The sequence below is a fragment of the Ciona intestinalis genome, unplaced genomic scaffold (genome assembly GCF_000224145.3).
Source record: "Ciona intestinalis unplaced genomic scaffold, KH HT000025.2, whole genome shotgun sequence".
NCBI lineage: Eukaryota > Metazoa > Chordata > Ascidiacea > Phlebobranchia > Cionidae > Ciona > Ciona intestinalis.
Genome location: NW_004190347.2, coordinates 378,737 through 400,278, shown reverse-complemented (window position 1 = coordinate 400,278; position 21,542 = coordinate 378,737). Strand labels below are relative to the sequence as shown.

The 21,542-nt window shown below is 37.0% G+C and overlaps 2 protein-coding genes and 1 long non-coding RNA gene across 5 annotated transcripts; 2 read left to right on the top strand and 1 right to left on the bottom strand.

The window, feature by feature from the left end:
* Nucleotides 1-7,156: 7,156 nt before the first annotated feature.
* LOC100182962 (tubulin--tyrosine ligase-like protein 12) lies at nt 7,157-21,122 on the bottom strand. 2 transcript variants are annotated; one of them, XR_003396613.1, is made up of 13 exons: nt 20,239-21,122; nt 19,386-19,572; nt 18,899-19,032; nt 18,209-18,368; nt 17,480-17,613; nt 17,166-17,353; nt 16,803-16,918; nt 15,857-16,056; nt 15,103-15,257; nt 14,578-14,731; nt 13,808-13,949; nt 8,611-8,730; nt 7,157-7,489 (listed from the first exon to the last, which is right to left on the bottom strand). XR_003396613.1 is itself a non-coding variant. In XM_002120646.4 (12 exons), exons 1-12 carry the CDS (start codon nt 20,362-20,364, stop codon nt 7,329-7,331), a joined length of 1,857 nt encoding a protein of 618 aa, XP_002120682.1. In that variant the 5' UTR covers nt 20,365-21,122; the 3' UTR covers nt 7,157-7,328. The 2 variants fall into 2 exon arrangements, 1 of the variants encoding a protein (XP_002120682.1); XM_002120646.4 differs by lacking the exon at nt 8,611-8,730.
* LOC100177456 lies at nt 10,743-13,314 on the top strand. Of its 2 annotated transcripts, none has more exons than XM_026837836.1 (3): nt 10,743-10,878; nt 12,002-12,199; nt 12,956-13,314. In XM_026837836.1, exons 2-3 carry the CDS (start codon nt 12,023-12,025, stop codon nt 13,172-13,174), a joined length of 396 nt encoding a protein of 131 aa, XP_026693637.1. In that variant the 5' UTR covers nt 10,743-10,878; nt 12,002-12,022; the 3' UTR covers nt 13,175-13,314. The 2 variants fall into 2 exon arrangements, with proteins under 2 accessions (XP_026693637.1, XP_026693638.1); XM_026837837.1 differs by having other exon boundaries at nt 10,746-10,882.
* On the top strand, nt 19,058-20,336 carry LOC113474897. The gene is made up of 3 exons (XR_003396614.1): nt 19,058-19,138; nt 19,389-19,632; nt 20,263-20,336. It is a non-coding gene; the product is annotated as an uncharacterized LOC113474897 (long non-coding RNA).
* Nucleotides 21,123-21,542: the final 420 nt, after the last annotated feature.

Genomic DNA, 21,542 nt, shown 5'->3' with positions numbered 1-21,542 from the left:
ATTATGTACTAACCGTACCCATCTTTCCCATCTAAACCTAGTATTCCCTCGTCCCGTGCAATGTTTTATTACAAATTGTTATGATAAAAAAATATATAAAATCACGGAAATGGTCTTGTGTAATAAGAAGCATGTATTTTTAATAGACCATGCGTATATAAATACATCCACAAAGTTGCATACGTGATAATTCGCATGCGTGAGGTGTATGAAACCGAACACTCTTGTTATTACAGCTGTTTTACCCCGCCATGTTGCCATGGAATAAACCCGCACATGCGCATCGTGCAATTAACTCCCTATTACATAAGGCAGGCACAAGTACCATATATGGGTTATCTACCACAATACATTATATAACGTTTCGAATTATAAACGGCGGAGCGTTTTAACCTGATGGTCACCGTTGTTTTACCTGTATTAATATTTTAAAATGTTTCTAAAATTACACAGCGCCTTTAGAAGCACGTGCTTTAATTAATAATGACACGTCTGCTTTGTGAGAATGTTTCCCATACAGTACTGTGGGGTAAGATGGGATCCAGTTAGCAACTAAATCACATGTTTCATAATTGTGCTTTAACAATCAACAACGCTCTATTAGATTTGTGAAGATATAAATACAAAATTGTGCAAATATTATTTGTTAACTACCAAACAGTGCAAAAGATAGAATAAAAATATGTCCCATCTTACCCCAGTCTACTATACATAACCTTTAACGTCTGACTGAAGTATTTTTGCAACTTTATAACACACGTCATACCGTAATGGTGCCTCGCTGTATGGCAAACTTTGAGGTATTAAAAAAACAAAAACTATATATTTCTCATATTATAGCCTAAAAGTAGCAACGAGAGTTGATTACATAACTCCTTGCTGCAACTCTGCACTTTATAATTATGGCCTACAAGTTATCTGCTATATACGTCGGCCCTGTGGCAGGTGGATTCTTAACATATACAACCACATCCTACAAAGAACCAACACAGACCTGTATAGTCTATCGCTGCTAACATACGTTCACTTGCCTGCACTGCGGGGTAGCTTTGTGGAAACACCGCCCCCCCCCAGTCAACCTGTTTCTAAACATCAGACAGTAAACACAGACGACCGTAATGGCTCCTTATCTCGCAATTAACTCCAAGTGACGGCCATGCAAGTCTATAGGATACAGAGGCCAATAAGTCCATGGCGGTATCTTTTAATCAGAACGCCTTTAAATCTTTTTATCTTCCGCCGTTTCCGCGCATTGAACTTTGAATGCGGATTAGAAACCTCTCGTTTCCTGTCGCGATAAATATCTTCTAAACATCCTAAATATACACCACCAAAATATTGTTTCTATCACGAACGGGTATTTTTGAAAGTCAAACCAGGACAATATTGTTTTCAGCAAACACGCCGCAACATTCGGTTAAATTTAATGATCGAGTCGATGCTGATGCGTTGTTTGCCGCTAAACAGAATTACAAAGTCAGCAAAATACGGGAGTAACATCTGTCCGCATATTAGGTGGAGTATGACGGTTGAATGACATTTAGTACTGTGGGGTAAGATGGGATACCGTCAGCACATAAATCCCATACTTCATAATCGCGTAACAATTATCAGCGCTCTTTTAAAGTCGTTATAATGTGGTTACATATATTTGCAAATATTCTTTTTTTATAGCAAATGGCGTAATAAAAGAAATGAAAACGTGTCCCATTTTACCCCAACCTACTGTATTTCTTCGTGTACTTACAAATATATCGCGTTTGTATTTTATTCCAATTGTATATCGCGTTTAGAAAACAATAGACCAGCGTTCATCGTGAACAACATGTTTTTCTAATATATGTTTGTATTCTAATCTATAAATGAGGTCATATTATCCCATATCGCATACATCATGTAACTTGGGATCTAAGGCAGAGTTGGCCCATTACCCCAACATTGTATATGCACATTCTATTCTATATGGGTGAGGTCCTACAGTGAGGCACGCCATGGGGGGCTTGGATTTAGACCAGAGTTGGCTCATTACCCCAACATTGTATATGCACATTCTATAAGGGTGAGGTCCTACAGTGAGGCACGCCATGGGACCTGGGATTTAGACCAGAGTTGGTCCATTACCCCAACATTGTATATGCACATTCTATTCTATATGGGTGAGGTCCTACAGTGAGGCATGCCATGGGACCTGGGATTTAGACCAGAGTTGGTCCATTACCCCATAATTGTATATGCACGTTCTATTCTTTTCTTATACATGTTTTCTTATTTCCTTTATGTTGTTTTACTTTACCCAGTAAACTTGTTTTCTTGTACAGATGTCGTAAGCCACACTGTCATCCAACCACGAACCCTCTATGGCCAAATTAATCGTCTCATCTTACACATAAAACTCGATCAATCAAACAAAAGTGACGTTTCAATATTTTTATCCCGGGTTCCCCAATACAAAAGTAAGTTATCATGTATTTATTAATCTTACCCAAAAATCTTACCACCCAAAAAATATAATTAAAGTATTTATTAAGATCTGTTTTTTTACATTGGTTTTAAATTATAGTAGGTTGGGGCAAGATGGTCCATATCTACTGCAAGCGTTGAATGAATTTAATTTATTTTTCCTCACGGCGGGGAAACAACAGTTGTTATAACACGGGTGTTCTGTTTCATACACCTCGTCCCCGCTTACGAGTAACCATGTATGTATAACTTTGTGGGTGTTTTCATATGCCCATTGTCTATTATTAGTGCATGTTTCAGCACCATATAAAAAGCGATGACAGGTTTTGCTTATGTAACTTTTTCCCCAAGTGCTAATTGACGTGGTCAATGGCTTTTTATCGTATCCCTAATTAATTTATCTCTTCGAAAACGATCACATCATATAAGAGGCTGGGGTAAAATGGGACAACTGTCATTTCACGACTTTAAAATAGCATTGGTAATTGTTTAAAACACGATTAGAAAACACGAGATTTAGTTAATATAAGTATCCCATCTTACCCCACAGTTGTATTTTAATTGAAATATACCAGTAGTAACACATGATTAAATAATTCATTTATATTATCAATAAATTTGTTTAAGCGCAATAATTGCAACTTAACAATAGACAACGGCCTTGAATTTAAACCGCTAAAGTCATTCATTCATTCGATTGTTAGTTTTTCATATTAAATATATTCCTTATTCAAACAAACCGGCCTAAAATTACAACCCTAATAACCCTACGCCGCCACGTTACGTATTCATGTAAAGAGAATATACGTCTTGCGTAAGCGATTTCGAAATTACGCAATTTTCGATTAGAATACTTTTATAAAAGCGCCGGGTAATATTTGTTTACGTCATCCATCTTACCCCCACAGTACAACATATAGCAGGGTTGGGGTAAGATGGGATATGTTTTTATTCCATTTTCTCGTCCCATTTGATAGTAAACAAAGAACATTCAAAGAATTAGAAATCCGTATCTTCACGACTCCCATATGTGGACCGTTGTTAATTGTTTAACACATTCAGGTTATTTTGGTATCACGTGCTAACAGTACCCATCTTACCCCACTGTGCTATAATTTAAGACATTAGATAGAAATTACTTTATCAAGACACCACCAGTTACTTATTATACCGGTGTCGTTTTATCTTACTTCCCGTCTTTTCGTATCTTAGATTGCTACAAGCTTTGCCAGCGTATCTGATAAATATTTTCAAGTTATAACATGTTTGTAGCTCGGTAAGCGATAAATATTTCTTGTAATTAAGATTCCAGTTATCCCTTCATGACCCAAAGTGATAATTGTAATTAATTAACACCAGCTCTGCGCAACCAACCGAATAATTGAATCTTAGATTTAAATTAACTTCGTATCTCCGTATTAAGAATCAATTAACTAAGATCGTATTTTATCAAAAGCGTGTTAGTTTATACTCTAATGAATTTTAGTGATCTTTTTTCAACTCTGGCCTACATCGCCCGTACCTCACTGAAGACCTCACTCTTATTAAATAGAATTCGTTATTGGGTGTCTATAAACTGCCTCAGTGGGGTTTAGATGGTAGCACCCTGGGAGTTTGGGAAGTATAGACTTATATTTCAAGCCTAAATCTAAGATACCCTATAACGTGACAATACGGTCTATTATATATACAATGGCGTAGAATATAACGGCTATCAGTTTGCGCTATATCCTTGCCCATTAGTAATCGGAATATCCTACACTGACTGGTGACTATATAATTGCATCTAAATGCACTGTTGCGCTAAGAAACTGACAAACTACGTACATAGGCTATAATTATATTACATTAGTGAATATAATACGGTGGGGGAAGATGGGACATCTTTTCTTTATATTTTCTCGTCTCATTTGGTAGTAAACAAAGAACATTCAAAGAATTATAAAACCGTATCCTCACAACTCCTATAGACCGTTGTTAATTGTTTAAAACACGATCAGGATATTTGTATATTATGTGCCAAAGATGTCCCGTCTTCCCATACCCTAATATATACAATAACGGCAACTCTAAGCGAGTTCTAATGTGACCAAGCCAGCTCTATATCCAACTATACCACTTTGTCGTATATATAGCTTACTTTATACGACCTAAACTTCATGCACAGATGGTTAAAAGATTATCCAAGTCTGTTTATACACGAAACATGTTTCGGTTGTCTGTTTTTTCCTCTGCGTGTCGAATTTTCACACTTTCAAACAGTTACCCGAGGCACTAATTTTATCACTTTACGAGTTCACACGTTCAAGGTCGTTCTGTTTGATCGGTGTGTAACAATCGGTAATACGACTTATCTAATTAAGTGCCTGTTTGATGTTTTGAGCAATTAACTTAATTATCCGCGTCGATAAAACGGCACGGAATGTTACGTATTTACCGATGTATAGTAGGGTGGGGGAAGATGGGACACCTTTTCAATCAATTTTCTCCTCTAATTTGGTAGTAAACAAACATTCAACGATTTTTTATAAAACTTTATCCTCACGGCTCCCATAGACTGTTGTTATTTGTTTAAAACACGATCAGGATATTTGGTTATTATGTGTGAAAGGTGTCCCATCTTCCCCCACCCTTCTGTACATAGAATGGTTTCGTATGTTTTATTGTGAATTGTATGTTTTTTGGTTAATGCGAATGATATATTGACTACATTAATAGAGTAATTAGTCTGTAAGGCCTCACCCATATAGAGTAGAATGTGCATATACAATGTTGGGGTAATGAACCAACTCTGGCCTACATCCCAGGTTCCATGGCATGCCTCACTGTAGGACCTCACCCATATAGAATAGAATGTCCATATACAATGTTGGGTAATGGGCGAACTCTGGCCTAAATCATATAATGATTTTATTGCTCGATGATTCTTTTGTGCTTGCATGTCTTTCTGAAACCCAATATAGTACCTAATGGGTTTACAATTCACCTGATCTACATTCCAGTAGAAGCAAATACGCTCATAGGTTCGTATGTGGTAACTCGTCAGGCGGCATGACGTATATGATGCATGTGCGCATTATCACTCATGTTGTAACTGAGACAGTGAGCATGTTATAAAAAGCCGCCATATATAATGCTGTGGGGTAAGATGGGACAGCGTTCGCTCATAATGTTCCATATTTTCTGATCTTGTTTTGAACAATCAACAACGTTTTTTTTGTAGTCGTGAAGATACGTTTATATAATTATGTTTACATTCTTTGTTTACAAACATTTGAGACGAAAAATTAGAATGAAAACGTGTCCTATCTTACCCCACTCTATTATATAACGCGCATAAAGCACTCACGTTAAAACCCTGTTGCCCTGTCACGCTAAGTAAATCACCGGTGATTCCACACACGATAATATAATTACCCAAACCGTAGTTTCACTAAGAGTTCACGCACGATATTTACGCAACAAATTGTGCCGATGTTTTAATGCACGCCATCACCCACGCGTTGCCACCGCTGGCAGTAATCGATGAGTGCGGTACATATATATAGTAGGGTGGGGAAAGATGGGGCACCTGTTCATTCTATTTTCCCGTCCAATTTGGTAGTAAACAAAGAAAATTCTTAGACTTCTAAAACTATGCCTTCACAACTTCCTTAGACCGTTTCCCATTTGGTAGTGTGAACATTCAAAGAAATATAAAACCGTATCCACACGACTCCCGTAGACCGCTGTTAATTGTTCAAAACACGATCGGGATATTTAGACATTATGTGCTAAAGGTGTCCCATCTCCCCCCACCCCACTATAATAGAACGTATCCACTGTATAGGAAACATTTCTTACACACAGTCATGCGTGTGGGAGAAAGTTACTTTGCAAGATATGTTGAAGTTAGATAACTCTGATATTAGCTGTCGATCATCGGTACTTGTGGTTAGGAGTTATACGGGTTAAAACGGTGAAGATGATTTTCCAAATGGCGGATACTTTATATGATATATAACCAACCGTATTCATGCCACGTTGTACAATTATCCAAATAGAATTAAATTGTTTTTAAGTAATGGGTAGCTCAGGCTTAAATCCTAGATTCCTCTAGCGTGATTTGCCACAGGACCTCACCCACATATAAAAAATAAACTGTATTATTAGGTGTCTTTGAACTGCCCCTGTGGGATCTAGATGGTAGCGCACTGTGCGTTGGGACAATTTTGGCCTAAATTCCAGGTCCTCGACAAGGATCTCACCCATATAGAATAGAATGTGCATATACAATGTTAGGGTAATGGACCAACTCTGGTCTAAATCCCAGGTCCCATGGCATGCCTTACTGTAGGACCTCACCCATATAGAATAGAATGTGCATATACAATGTAGGAGTAATGGACCAACTCTGGTCTAAATCTTAGGTCCCATGACATGCCTCACTGTAGGACCTCACCCATATAGAATATAGTACCGGTCCCATTTCCGCCCAACACCCACATTATAACTTCCAATACATAACCAACCAACGATGAAATGTTTCGTGCGAGTCATTTCCGATCTTTTCCGAAATAAACATCGGAGAAAGTTCGGATACAGCGATTTTCTCCCAACCTACCGGATGTGTATCACCATATATGGTTATCAGGTTCATGTATCGAATCCCATCGTGCGCCCTATATGCTTACCCATGCATCAACATACATACATATTTAATGCGTTCATGTTTATTGTACATTGTACCCCGGAACTTATTACTTACGTGACGTCATTCAATAAATTAATAACGTCATCAAAATACGTCATATCGACTTACGGAAAATTTAATAAAAAAATTGACACCAATATATTTTATTTATTTTTTTATAAAAAAGTTCGTGACGTCATACGTCCGTGACGTCAACGACGTTGCAATCTGCTACGTCATCACCGCGGAAGAGAAACCGAAACACGTCGTTGAGAAAGTTTGGGAAATGTTTACAACTCCTTGAGTTCTCTGGCATAAAGTTGCATTCAAGCAACACGGGCTGCATGACGTGGGCGCCTGGGTGGAAAGGTGAATTAATTATTAATTAATATGGTAGAGTGGGAAAAGACGGGACATCTTAAGCACATAAATGCTTAATATCCTGTGTTTTAAATAACAACGGTATAGTGGTGTGGGGTCAGATGGGACACCTTTAGTATAGTAGAATGGGGGAAGATGGGACGTCTTTTCACTCTATTTTCTCGTACATTTTGGTAGTAAACAAAGGACATTCAAAGAATTATAAAACCTTGTCCTCGCGACTTTCATAGACCATTGTTAATTGTTTAAAACACGACCAGAATATTTATACATTTTTTGCCAAAGGTGTCCCATCTTCTTCCACCCCACTATACATAATATCCAAATATCCCAAGCGTTTTTTTATACAATTAACAACTATGAGAGTCGTGAGGAAACGATTTTATAATTCATTGAATGTTATTTGTTTACTACCAAATGGGAGGAGAAAATAAAATGATACGGTGCCCCATCTTCCCCCGCCCTACTATATTAATAAATTGGCTTAACATAAATTGATTAATTACTAGGATAAACTTTTGCAAATCTATGAATAATACAATTGACTAANTTTATTAGTTTCAAATAAGTTTCAAAACAACAAAAGTTAGCGGAGATCAAATGAATTATAATTAAAACAACGATGAGAAAAGGGATTAACAGCAAAAAAGGGCAATCGTTATAAAACTTCTCTTCAAAAAGGTGGCGGCAAAATTTAACGTATCCAATTCTAAAAATGCAAATTGGGGTCCAAACATGCGTTAAGTCCACGTCCGTCCTTATAGCGCGTTTTAGCCAGCTGCTCGCTTACCTGCTAATTCCTTTGGATGTTAAAGTAATTTAGTATTTGCGGTCGTTTTCAAAGAGATAAAAAACTATGTAATGTAAAAATTATTTATTTAAGCAACAAAATAAGGGAATTAGTTAGACACTTAATACAACGAACAAACGCTTTAAAAACGCACCGCAAGCAAACGTAATATATAGCTTTACAGTAGCAATAACTAAGCAAAAACAACAAAAGTAAAATCTACAAATTACACGAAGTCAAACACTTAGCAACGTTTTGTAAATAACTTGAACTTTATTTAAATCAAAAGTTAATTAAATTTTCCAACCAAAGTAGCTTCACACCGATGCTTCCTGTTTGGCATTACGTCACAGACTAATATGTGACGTCACAGATGACTGTTCGAGTAAACCATTGTTGATTGTTACTCACAATGCAAGCAGAGGAACTTAAGTGAAAAGTTCGGGGATTTTAAAACAAGGTTTATAATGGTGAGTGTTGTTTATGTTTGATAAGGGGTTTGTTAAAACAATAACATGGAAGTTTTATATTCCATTCAATATTGTATAGTAACTTGTAAACAGGCACGAGGTGTATGAAACAGAACACTCGTGTTATAACAACTGTTGTTGCCCCACCATTTGAGGATAAATAAGTTACATACGTGTTACTTGTAAGCAGGTACGAGGTGTATGAAACAGAACACCTGTGTTATAACGACTGTCGTTACCCCGCCATGCGAGGATAAATAAGTTACATACGCGAACTCGTAATCGGGCATAAGGTATATAGTAGGGTGGGGGGAGATGGGACACCTTTTCATTCTATTTTCTTTTCAAATTTGGTAGTAAACAAAGAACATTTAAAGAATTATAAATCCGTGTCCTCACGACTCCCATAGACAGTTGTTAATCGTTTAAAACACGATCAGGATATTTGGACAATATGTGCTAAAGGTGTCCTATCTTCCCCATCCTACTATATATATAACACCAGTGTTATAACGACTGTCATTGCCCCGCCATGCAAGAATAAATAAGTTTATTAAGTTACATTTATTCATTGACTCGTTACACCTGCCTTTACATTAGTTTTTACAGTTATATAAAATCTCACCCACCAATTTCAGTAAAACTAATTTTTTCGCATTTTTATTGTTCAGTGACGTCACATGAATGTACGCGAACGTTCAAACAATACGTTTGTTTGTTGAATCATATTCGGATACTTTTGACGTAACAGGTGTTTGTGTGACGTCATTTACCACACTAGATAGCATTTGCTTAAAAATATTTAATTATTGCAAAAAACCACACTGGTTTGTGTTAATATAAACTAATGTGGGAACGCACACCGTATGTGTGTTGTTTTGACCGTTGTTGTATGACAAACTAGCTTTGGTGTTGCCTTGCCGTTTCAAGTTAAATACGTAGTAACTTGTAAGCGGGCACGAGGTATATAAAACAAAACACGCGTGTTATAACGACTGTTGTTGCCCCGTCATGCGTGGATAGATAAGTTACATTCATTCACCACTTAATTATTTAGCTTTATTAAAAAAAATCAAAAATCAAAATCCTGATTCGTTTTCAGACACACAAGAACAAACATAAAGCGACAGCGCGGGTGTTTAGAACTCATTGTATATTCTGCACGCTTCGTTTTCTATACAAGTCTGTATATGCCTATACATCAGGCCAAGGCTATGCAACTATGACACAATGCAGTGTTTCCCTACCATGGCAGATAAATTGATGAATTCTTGAATAGACCTTTGTTAAACGCTTAACAAATACAGTACCGCGTAAACGGGAAACGGTCTTACTTTGTGTGATTCACACTAACATAGGATGCGCGGTTTAACGTTGTGGCAGCATATATGGTAGGACAAGTTAGGATAATATTCGTTTTGTTAACGTTGGTTTCAAATAGTTCTTCTTCAACCCCAAATAGGGATTGATTTGATGGGGTCCCCTACTACAGTGGTTAAGTTAGCTTTGCATTTTATTGTAAAAGATAAATCATTTTACTGCGTGCTAACGCAAAAGTACAGGAAATGTAGCTTCGGAAATTAACTCGTCAAAGTTTCGCCGTTTACTAAGACCTAATATTTGAGTTGCTTCAAAATATTGAGAAGTTTTAGTTTAATGCATAGAAGAGATATTATATGTACTAACATGTGTACATAGTTTAACTTTAATTTTGATTTAATTTTGTTATGCACATGTGCATATAATTTAACTATTAAAATATAAGTTTACGTTATATACAGTAGGGTGGGGGAAGATGGGACACCTTTTCAATCTATTTTCTCCTCCAATTTGGTAGTAAACAAACATTTAACGATTTTTTATAAAACTTTATCCTCACGGCTCCCATAGACCGTTGTTAATTGTTTAAAACACGATCAGGGTATTTGGGTATTATGTGTGCAAGGTGTCCCATCTTCCCCCACCTTACTCTAACTAATAAAACAGGTATAGGTTACGTACTCGTTACATGGTTAAGGTTATATTAGTTTAACAAATCTAATCTTGCTGTTACTTGGTTAGCATTGATACAACTGTGGGTTGAATTGTTTTGACATTTCTATCACGTAGGTATATATATATATGTGACGTGGTATATTAGATATTTAACTTAATATAAATGTACAGCGTTTATTTTATGTGGGAGATCAAAACAGGTCGTAACCGGTACACTGTTTGTCGTTTATCCCACAAACCGGTACACTGCTTGTCGTTTATTCCACAAACCGGTACACTGTTTGTTGTTTATTCCACAAACCGGTACACTGTTTGTTATTTATTTTACGAACCGGTACACTGTTTGTCATTTATCTCATAAACCGGTACATTGTTTGTCGTTTATTCCACAAACCGGTACACTGTTTGTTATTTATTTCACGAACCGGTACACTGTTTGTCATTTATCTCATGAACCGGTACACTGTTTGTCGTTTATCCAGCGAATCGGTACATTGTTTTCGTTTATCCAACCAACTGGTACACTGTTCGTTATTTACTTATGTAACATTAAGGGTGTCTTTAAAGTTAAAGGATAAAAATGCACACAATCTATGATGTATTTTCTTTATCCTCGCATGGTAATTGACAGTCGTTATAACACGGGTGTTTCAAACACCTCGCGTCCGCTTGAAAACCAACCTAAAACACAACGATGATTATCATATTTAGATGATTCCCCGTTTATAATTCGAAACGTTATATAATGTATTGTGGTAGATAACCCATATATGGTGCTTGTGTCTATCTTATGTAATGGGGAGTTAATTCATGGCAACACACATGTGGTAGTTTATTGCTGCGCGTGGGATATTTATATGAACGAAGATAGGCAACGTATTTATCCTCATGTGGCCAGGTTAAAACGGCTTTAATAACACAAGCATTTGGTTTCATACACCTCATGCCCGCTTGCGAGTTTTTATATATATATATATATGGTGGATAACTTTGTTTCGTGCCAATTACAAGTTATCACATTTGTAATAAAACCCAGTGGTCACTAATGGGTTGTCAAAATTATTAGCCACACATAAAAAAATAATCACCCACAAAATAACATACGTGGCAACTCATAAGCAGGCACGAGGCGTATGAAACAGAACACCCGTGTTATAAGAACTGTCGTTGCCCCGTCATGCGAGGATAAATAAGTTACAATAATAATCCAACTAAACCACACCACCTCCACAGTTCCTGCTAACGTTATTCCTAATGGCTGAGGAAGCTGAAAGTAGTTGGTGTCCAAGACCCTTCGATTATATATTACTCGGCGGTGGTATGTACCTGCTGTTCATGTGTTTTGGGAAGAAGAAACCAAGCAGAGGCGACCTTTCGCCCATTGTAGATGGTAGCGATGATGATGTGGCGTGTGGGTATGGTACGTTTGAGGTGAGTTTGTATGGACCGTGATATACCTTGACAGTCAGCAAGGGGTGTGTGAGTGCACTGTCTGTGTATATCATATGCACAGACGTCACGCTTTTAAACTTTTTTAATCAATTTTTGTTAAAATACAGGTACACAGTTGTCAAACATAAGGGACCCAATGTTATGCCTACGATGTGTCTGGTGTATAAGAAGACACTCATGTTATAACTCGACAGTGAACATGAGGTGTATAAATACACCATGTGTGTCTGGTGTATTAGAAGACACCCATGTTATAACTCGACAGTGAGCATGGGGTGTTTGAATACACCGTGTGTGTCTGGTGTATAAGAAGACACCCATGTTATAACTCGACAGTGAGCATGAGGTGTATGAATACACCATGTGTGTCTGGTGTACAAGAAGACACTCATGTTATAACTCAACAGTGAGCATGAGGTGTATGAATACACCATGTGTGTCTGGTGTATAAGAAGACACCCATGTTATAACTCGACAGTGAGCATGAGGTGTATGAATACACCATGTGTGTCTGGTGTATAAGAAGACACCCATGTTATAACTCGACAGTGAGCATGAGGTGTATGAATACACCATGTGTGTCTGGTGTACAAGAAGACACTCATGTTATAACTCAACAGTGAGCATGAGGTGTATGAATACATCATGTGTGTCTGGTGTATAAGAAGACACCCATGTTATAACTCGAAGCACGATTGTACACATATTATAATAATAATTACTGAATAACCTTAGGCGAGCCGAGCAACAACGTTCGAAGACAAAGAAACGCAAACCGATACATGCTCTATCGCCACCGTGTGGCAGACTGTGGCAGTGGGCGATCACGCAGACGACAAGACACACAGGAGCGAATTATTGTTAGATTTCTCGACGGGAGACGTAAGGCGCAGTGAATCGGTTCAACGTAAAAGTGTTGCGCAACGTTTGATCACCGTGGATGAAGACAACTAAGTTTACATTAGAGTGAAAATTGTTGGGAAACACTGGAGTTAGTTTTATAATTTTTAACTGTTGGGAATTTACTCTAAACAGTAACACTGTTATTTTTGCGCGTGCAGGTTAATAATATATCGAGAAATTACTTTGGCCAACTGATAGTAATAATAGTCTCAGCAACTCGACTGTGGGCATGGGAGTGGCAACCATGGATAAGTCACTCAAGTTCCCACCCACGAGGATATAAATGACCAAACCAACCAAAAGTCATGCCTGCTTATCCACACACTGCAATAGCTTCAGCAACTTGACTGTGGGCATGGGAGTGGCAACCATGGATAAGTCACTCAAGTTCCAACACACGAGGATATAAATGACCAAACCAACCAAAAGTCATGCCTGCTTATCCACACACTACAATAGCTTCAGCAGCCCGACTGTGGGCATGGGAGTGGCAACCATGGATAGGTCATTCAAGTTGCCACCCATGAGGATATAAATGACCAAACCAACCAAAAGTCATGTCTGCTTATCCACACACTACAATAGCTTCAACTCGACTGTGGGCATGGGAGTGGCAACCATGGATAAGTCACTCCAAAAAACCAAATTCATAGACAACCCAGGTTCTGCATTCAAACGACTCACCAGTCTGTGGGTCATCTCTCCACTCTAGCATTGCATCAATACCGTACATAGCACGTGACTGTTGGTTATGCCCTATACCATATGGTGCAGGTCGTGATGTGGCCGAGATAAAGAATTCTTTTATACATCGGTGAATGTTACGCTGTGGATTAAATTATATATAACAAAGTGTGGATTTTATATGGATAATGTATTTTACCCATCCAGGTACATTGTAACTTGATGCTGCCACCATTGTGGGTGTATGTGTCCTTGGGCAAGACACTTAACTATTGTGAAGCAAAGTGTATTGTATATAATATTGCAGCCAGGCATATTACACTTGTTTTAAAAAATAGCTTTTCTGGCATTTATTTATGTACCAGATTTTGAAGTTGTGTACAGTCTGTCAGCAATTGTTAGCTATACAGAAAGCAATCATTCATAAAGTTACATATGTAGTAACTCGTAAGAGAGCACGAGGTGTATAAAACAGAACACCAGTGTTATAACGACTGTTGTTGTCCCACCATGTGAGGATAAATAAGTTACATACGTTGTAACCTGTAAGCGGGCACGAAATGTATGAAACAGAACGCCAGTGTTATAACGACTGTTGTTACTTACCAAAAAATTATGATAATTGTTTCAGAGGATCTTGGGACTACAACACAACCCTTTAATTTCTAAAATTTGGCGCCTATACCCAACCCTACTTCTATGCTTTATAAGTGAGATCCTTGTCAAGGACCTGGGATTTAGGCGAGGTTTGGCCAATTAACCCAGCTTACTTCTACATCCTCCCATTTAAAATCTGGGTTTTGATCCTCAAACATTGGGATGAATTGATCGTAATTTATTTGTTTCAACTTCGTTCCGCCTTCCACGTAATTCATGACCGTATAATGTTGTTGGTAGTCATCGAAATTATTCAACGCAAATTCCCTGTAGAAAGATATAATAAACAATAAATTGGTGGAATTAAAGATTAATTAAGAAATTGAAAAATTTTTGGTTTGGATTGATAAACCAGTAGGTCTTATTTTAAATTTTAAATTTTTTTATATCATATAATACTACAATGTTGAAATCAGAAAAAATAACTTTTGTTTATTTCAATTTAAAGCCTAATTCACTTGCGTATTACTTTTTATTCTAAACAGGTTCCTCGGTAATTAAAAAAACATTTATCTTACACCATGGTAGCAAAAGTAACAGTGTATGCATCAAACTGTTACGTCACAGATAACATGCATGATGCAAAAAATAATCCACTTTATTACAACAACAATTAAACAATGACATCACAATCATACTTGTTTGCAAATCGGAGCAGGAAAACTTTACAAACATAAAGTTTCATCGGTTCGACTGATGTCAGTAGAACGTTGAATCGTAAATCGAACTTGACTTTTACGTTGATGTCGTCACGATGGAACAACACGGGGTGTTCAATGTATTTCGATACAACCTGAATAAGTAAGTTTGTTATTTGATAAATAAGTTACATTCGGTCATATTTCTGTATATATATTACAGTATATAGTGGGCAAAATTACAATCATTTATCTTTATATTTTTATAATAAGTCTGGGCGTTACAATCTGGATAAAGGTGGCTGTACACAGTATCTGGCGTGCAAATTCGCTTGGAAAGTCGTATGCAAACCCATTACCGAGTTCCGCATGCGGCAGCGAAAATCCGGACAAAACGGACGAATTCTGGATACTGTGTAAAGCCACCTTAAGTAAGATTGTGTGGTATTTTTTATTTACATTTATTTGTAAGTTCTATTAGTAGTCTGGGAGGGGTAATGGGCAAAATCCGGCAAGGACTTCACCCATATTGAATATTGTTGTGTTTTATGTCATTAATACATACAGCATTTAAGGATACAGATATTGTAATATTGGGTTATAAAACACGAGTGTTAGAACTCAGCAGCGAGCATAGGGTGTATGAACATATCAAAAAATAACTTTTATTTGTCCCTTTAATTACGACAGCAAAGATTAAAAAATATTTAAACTGAAAGGACAGGGTTACGCGACGAATATTTGAACAAATCACCTTTGGAATTGGTGTTTCTCTCAATCTAATTATCTCATTAAGATTATTAGTAACTTGAATCTCCAACCCTCTTGCAAGGTTCCATGGTCGACATATCCAAACATTCATATCGAGCCCTTCGTTCTCGCGTTGTTTGAAATATGAGATGAATTGAGGGAATTCTGAATGAAGGTTGAAGCTCACTGGGTGCCATGGTGGAACTGGGGAGATGGGGGTTGTGGTATTACTAAATAAGAACGTAAAATAAATATGGGAGATCGGTGGCGCAACCAGAAAAAAAAATAAGGGGGGGGGGGGTTTAATCAAAAAATGATTCAATTTTTTTTTTTTAATTTAAAATAAATAAATATTTTTTGGGGTTTAAAAGGGGGGGGGGGAAGGGGGTCACGACTCCCAAAACACCCCTGGCTGCGCCACTGTGAGAGATATTGGAAAGGGTTTTATATGGAAGAGGGATATAGGCCTATTACCATTGGAAAGGTAGGGGTGGTCTGCCTTGTAGTAAACATGGATCAAAATGCTTGGAATTTTATTCAATAAGAGTGAAGTATTCAAACTAGGATAAAGTTCCAGTGTGCTACCATCTAGAACCTACTAAGGCAGTTTATAGACACCTAATAATAAAGGTTCTATTCTATAAGGGTGAGGTCTTCAGTGAGGCGCACCTAAGACCTGGGATGTAGGTCTTTTACCCAAACATACACCTAGCTAGATCTCAGTAAATAATACTGTTATATCTCATATCAGTTAAAAATACCCCACTATAATATAAATATATTGCAAATAATAATGAAAAAAACTAACTATTGAAAACCCTCCATTTCTATTTGATCGCTACAGAACAAGGTGTGACCATTAATGTTCAGCTAATGTTAATTTGCTCTAATACTAAATACATGTTAGCAAATTAAGCAACCACATATAAAAACCCAAGAAACCAAATTACATTTTCCGTCCTTCCCCGCCCGCTTAGCGATGTCAGCGAAAAAATCTTTGCACAAAATAATTTGTTCGCACGGGAACATCCCAAGCAGTACATCAGGTCGTTCTTCGCTGAAGTATCTGAGGAATATTTAACCAGTAAGTTGTTACATTGAGGTTATGGGTTCAAGGCTGGATGTTGCTACCATTGTGGTTGAAGGTAAACAAGTTCCATTGCTTCAACTTATGCGCCAGCCAAGATGCAAGATTTATAAAATATTTTATGTTTATAAAAATTATATACGGGCAAATGGTGTGCAATAGGGCACTTCTGTTATCTAAAAGAATCTAGGTGTTCTGCCACACAAACAAGTGATAATAATATTACTTATAATCACGAATTGATGTCGCCGGGTAAATCACGTCGGCTTCTTCACGATTTTCAACAATTTCAAAGTTTTTCACATCAGTTAAATATTGGCGGTGATATTCAGTGAAGATTTTTAACTTTCCTTCTTTCTTTCCAGGGATTTGGTTTCCAGTGGGCAGAGTCTCGTTCGTGTACTTAAAACGATCCTATATTTATACATGCTTTAAGGACATGGTGCTGGGTAATGGTTAATTTTAGTATCAAATAAACAGCAATTCCATCTCAACTGAGATCACCACTTGTGTCAAAAACTACCTTGGTTTTCAACTTACGTCATAACTTTTATCAGGAAGCACGTTGGTATGCGTTGACACATCACTAAAGTCGGCTCCCACCCATGGCAGCAATTTACATTTCCTTAGTATTGGGTCGCGCTCATCGAACGCAAAGTCATAAGTCAACTCATCTGTGGTTAAATACATCTTGTTATAAAAAAGTTAATTGCATATTCTTTGAGATATATATTTCACCTAAAATGGCATAATCGGTCTTTTGTTCGAATAGGAGCTATTGGAATATTATTTTTTTTTACAGATTTTTGTTACGTATTTCATAGCACTTTATCCTAAATGTTATTTCCTTATGAGAATCCTCCAACTTTATGAGTATAGATCAGGGCCAGATTCACAAAATTTATCACAGTTAAAAAACTGTCCAAACATGTATATTTCCAACATTAGCCCCAACAGCAACAGCATTTTGAAATACAGAATATTCAATAGCATTAATAGACGATAAGGTACAACCTATTTCAAAACTATTTACCTAATGAATGATTGAGGCAACTCTGCAGAATGAATTAGTTAAGGAAAGGCACAATAAACGAAATAACAGTACACTACATGCATTACACGCACAACTGATAGTTGCACCACACGTGGCATTCACGAGCGAATAATGCCGTGTGTGACGTATCCACGTATAAGGACTATATTCATCTAATTAACAATTAAAGTAAAATATTTACAAAAATATAAAAACAAATAACTTCAACTCCCTACCTGCATATTCCATATCTTGTGTCAACCACATTAACGAATAAGTCGTCCCAGTTGGTTGGTAATGGAAGGGAACGATCTTAACGGTTGGTTCATCTGAATGTCTAATACGAGATCCAAATTCATCCATTAAATACCAGATCGGGACTTTTTCTTCAGCTTCCTGTATGATAGGGTTGGTTAGGTTTACAAATAATTTCTCTTGTATGTTGTTAGCTCTGATGAGTAGTCGAATACGAAAAGATAATAAATTGACTACTAATCTACTATATAGATTGGCCTTACCAAACTTTTCTAAAAAATTTGGCTGGTGGCCCCTTGCAATTGTTTTGATTACAAATAATTGCTGTTATAGGCACTATGTCCCCAGGTTCGTTTAGCAAAACAGATGACTTAAGTAGCAATAACAGTAGTAGTTTGGGTGAGTGGGTGTTTTGCATGGTGGTTGTTTGTAAATCTGGGACAAATATCTTAAATAGTTTAAAGAAGAATAACATTATAATTTTATCTTAATAGTCTGTCTGTCGTTTATTATTTTCTGACTTTGTAGAATATATTACTTAAGTTAGGGGGAACAGACGAACAGTGATTACAAAAAAACCCGAAAATTCGACTTTTTGCAATTACCCGAAACCCCCAAATTTGTTGAAGTTCAGCTATTCAGTTATATTCAAAATGATATAAAGCACCCACCCCTGCTGAGCTTGAATAGGTGTGAATATACTTCCACATTTCAGTTAGCACATCATTCACGATATCATCATCGGGGTTGAAGACTTCACCGTGGACCGAGTAGCCCATGAGTTCAGCCATGCGTGGGAGAAGACCTGGTGGGGTGGGGGGAATAATGAATGAAATAGTATTTGGGAAGTTGTGTGTAGACGTTGTATGGGTGAACCTGCTCTATTTTTACGCTGGAAAGTTTGTTTGGGGGTAAGTGTATAAATTGAATTATTGTTTGGGTAATCTGTAGAATACCAGAATTTATAATCTTTTACTGATAAGAATGTACCTACAACCCAGGTCTTAGGTGTGCCTAACCAAATACCTCATCCTCTTAGAATACAATCTATTTTATTGAGTGTCTATAAACTGTCCAAAGCCATGCAAATTCTTAGAAAAAAATTCAAACAAAAGTGGTTTCGAAAAAAATTCAGTAAACTGTTTCAACCCCACCCACCAGGTGCATTACAAAGTTGACTTCTTGCTTCCCTCGGTTGGAACGTCCACGCATGATCGATCAAGAATATCCCGTTGCTATCGGAAACCTCGAGTCCATCCTCGTTAATAAGGACGGCTTTCAACTTTGAATTGCCGTCACTTTCGTCGTCGGTTGTTAACGAGAAATATTCTCCAGCGTCAAATATCTGAAAATATTGGAAGATTGTAAAATCCACCTGTTATGTTATGGAGCATCACCACCAAGGGTTATATAGACAAAGACCCTTAACCATAACCTTGTGAATAATATAACTTATAACTTGATGTAACTTATTTATCCTCGCATAACGGGGCAATGACAGTCGTTATAACACGGGTGTTCTGTTTCATACACCTCGTGCCAGCTTACAAGTTACCACGTATGTAACTTATTTATCCTCGCATGGTGGGGCAATGACAGTCGTTATAACACGGGTGTTCTGTTTCATACACCTCGTGCCCGCTTACAAGTTACCACGTATGTAACTTATTTATCCTCGCATGACAGGGCAATGACAGTCGTTATAACACGGGTGTTCTGTTTCATACACCTCGTGCCTGCTTACAAGTTACCACGTATGTAACTTGTTTATCCTCGCATAACGGGGCAATGACAGTTGTTATAACACGGGTGTTCTGTTTCATACACCTCGTGCCCGCTTACAAGTTTCCAAGTATGTAACTTATTTATCCTCGCATGGCGGGGCAACGACCGTCGTTATAACACTGGTGATCTGTTTGATCCTTGTACCTGCTTGCAAGTTACAGTTACTTTTTAGATGGTGGTTTTAATTTAGTAAAAGCACAATTATACACAAATATGTAAAACGAACCTCATGTTCTAATTTTCGGTGAAGAGCACGAAATAAGTGAGGAGTGACGCCGTTACTTGCAAGAACTTCTTTGTAGATGTCACAGAATTGCTCAAACGATAATTTTTCACTCGAATCGCCGGACATTTTCGTATTTAATTAATTCAATTTGATTTAAAATTGTTTTAAAACTTTATAAACACGAGACGGTGAACTCCCTATTTCGAAAATCGATTTCGCACACAAAAATACAAATAAATAAAAAAATTGCAATATCATCTTTAAAATATAAATATTTGCTTAAATTTATAAACCTTATCAAAAATACAATTTAAAAAATCGGAAATTAATGTGCGATAAAATGTTTCTAAAGTAGGACCATCCAAAGTACTTTTAATGATGCTTGTTTTCACTACTGTATTTCTAAATAACTTGTGAGGTTTTTAGCAAAGAATGAATTGGGCTTGGTCAAGTAAACGGAGTTTGTAAGTTTTGTATTTTCTGTTTGATTTTATAACTTATTTTTTAGTATAAATATATATTAGACTGCTTATATATATGCATGTTTAGTCAGTAGTAATATAGTCTGGACTTTCCTGTTATTGCAGCCAACTTTAATTAAGTTGTTATGTTCTAATGTTTAGGTGTAGCGACCACGCTTATTTTCTTCCAACTAAATGTAAATATGTTTTAAACTGTAAGCGTGTTTTAACAACTGTTGTTTTTTCGCTATATCCTGTGTTTTCTTTTTGGTATTTTAATTATTTTCTTTCCTTTTAAACAAATTATGTGTCCATCATACTGTAGCAGAAAATTGGGTGCTAGTGAAGAATCTTCCTCCCTACCTTATTTGCTAAACACTAACCCCTAGGTTGGGGGTTAAGTGTTGATGGTTAGGGCGTTAGTGGTTATAGGAGTTAGGGGTTAGGGGCTAGTGGTTAGGGGTTAGTGGTTATAGGGGTTAGTGGTTAGGGGTTAGCTAATAAGGTGGGCGTAGACTCTTCACTAGCACCGAAAATTGTATTAATCTATTCTGCCTGGTAAATCATACATAGCACTTTATTATGGGAATATTAGGGGACCTATTCTGCCTGGCACATCAAGCCCAATGGCAATCTATTAAGGGAAGTTTTGAGCTCAAACATGGTGATAGATCTCAGGTGTGCAACAAACTTTTACTCCTTACCGAAGGCGAAAATAAAAAAGTTTAACATTTGTAAAATCAGGGAAATATGAGTTTAAAAGACTTAGGTAAACAGATCCAAGGGTTTCAAGTGCATTGTGGCAAAGTTTAAAAAGCTTTGTATTACTTTATATAGTTTTCA

Coding starts and splice junctions, on each gene's coding strand:
- LOC100177456 (XM_026837836.1), top strand. CDS start 12,023: ATGGCTGAGGAAGCTGAAAGTAGTTGGTGTCCAAGACCCTTCGATTAT. Junction 12,200..12,955: donor GTGGGTATGGTACGTTTGAG/GTGAGTTTGTAT, acceptor GAATAACCTTAG/GCGAGCCGAGCAACAACGTT.
- LOC100182962 (XM_002120646.4), bottom strand. CDS start 20,364: ATGTCCGGCGATTCGAGTGAAAAATTATCGTTTGAGCAATTCTGTGAC. Junction 18,369..18,898: donor CCTATTCAAGCTCAGCAGGG/GTGGGTGCTTTA, acceptor CCTATCATACAG/GAAGCTGAAGAAAAAGTCCC. Junction 16,919..17,165: donor ACATCAATTCGTGATTATAA/GTAATATTATTA, acceptor AATATTCCTCAG/ATACTTCAGCGAAGAACGAC.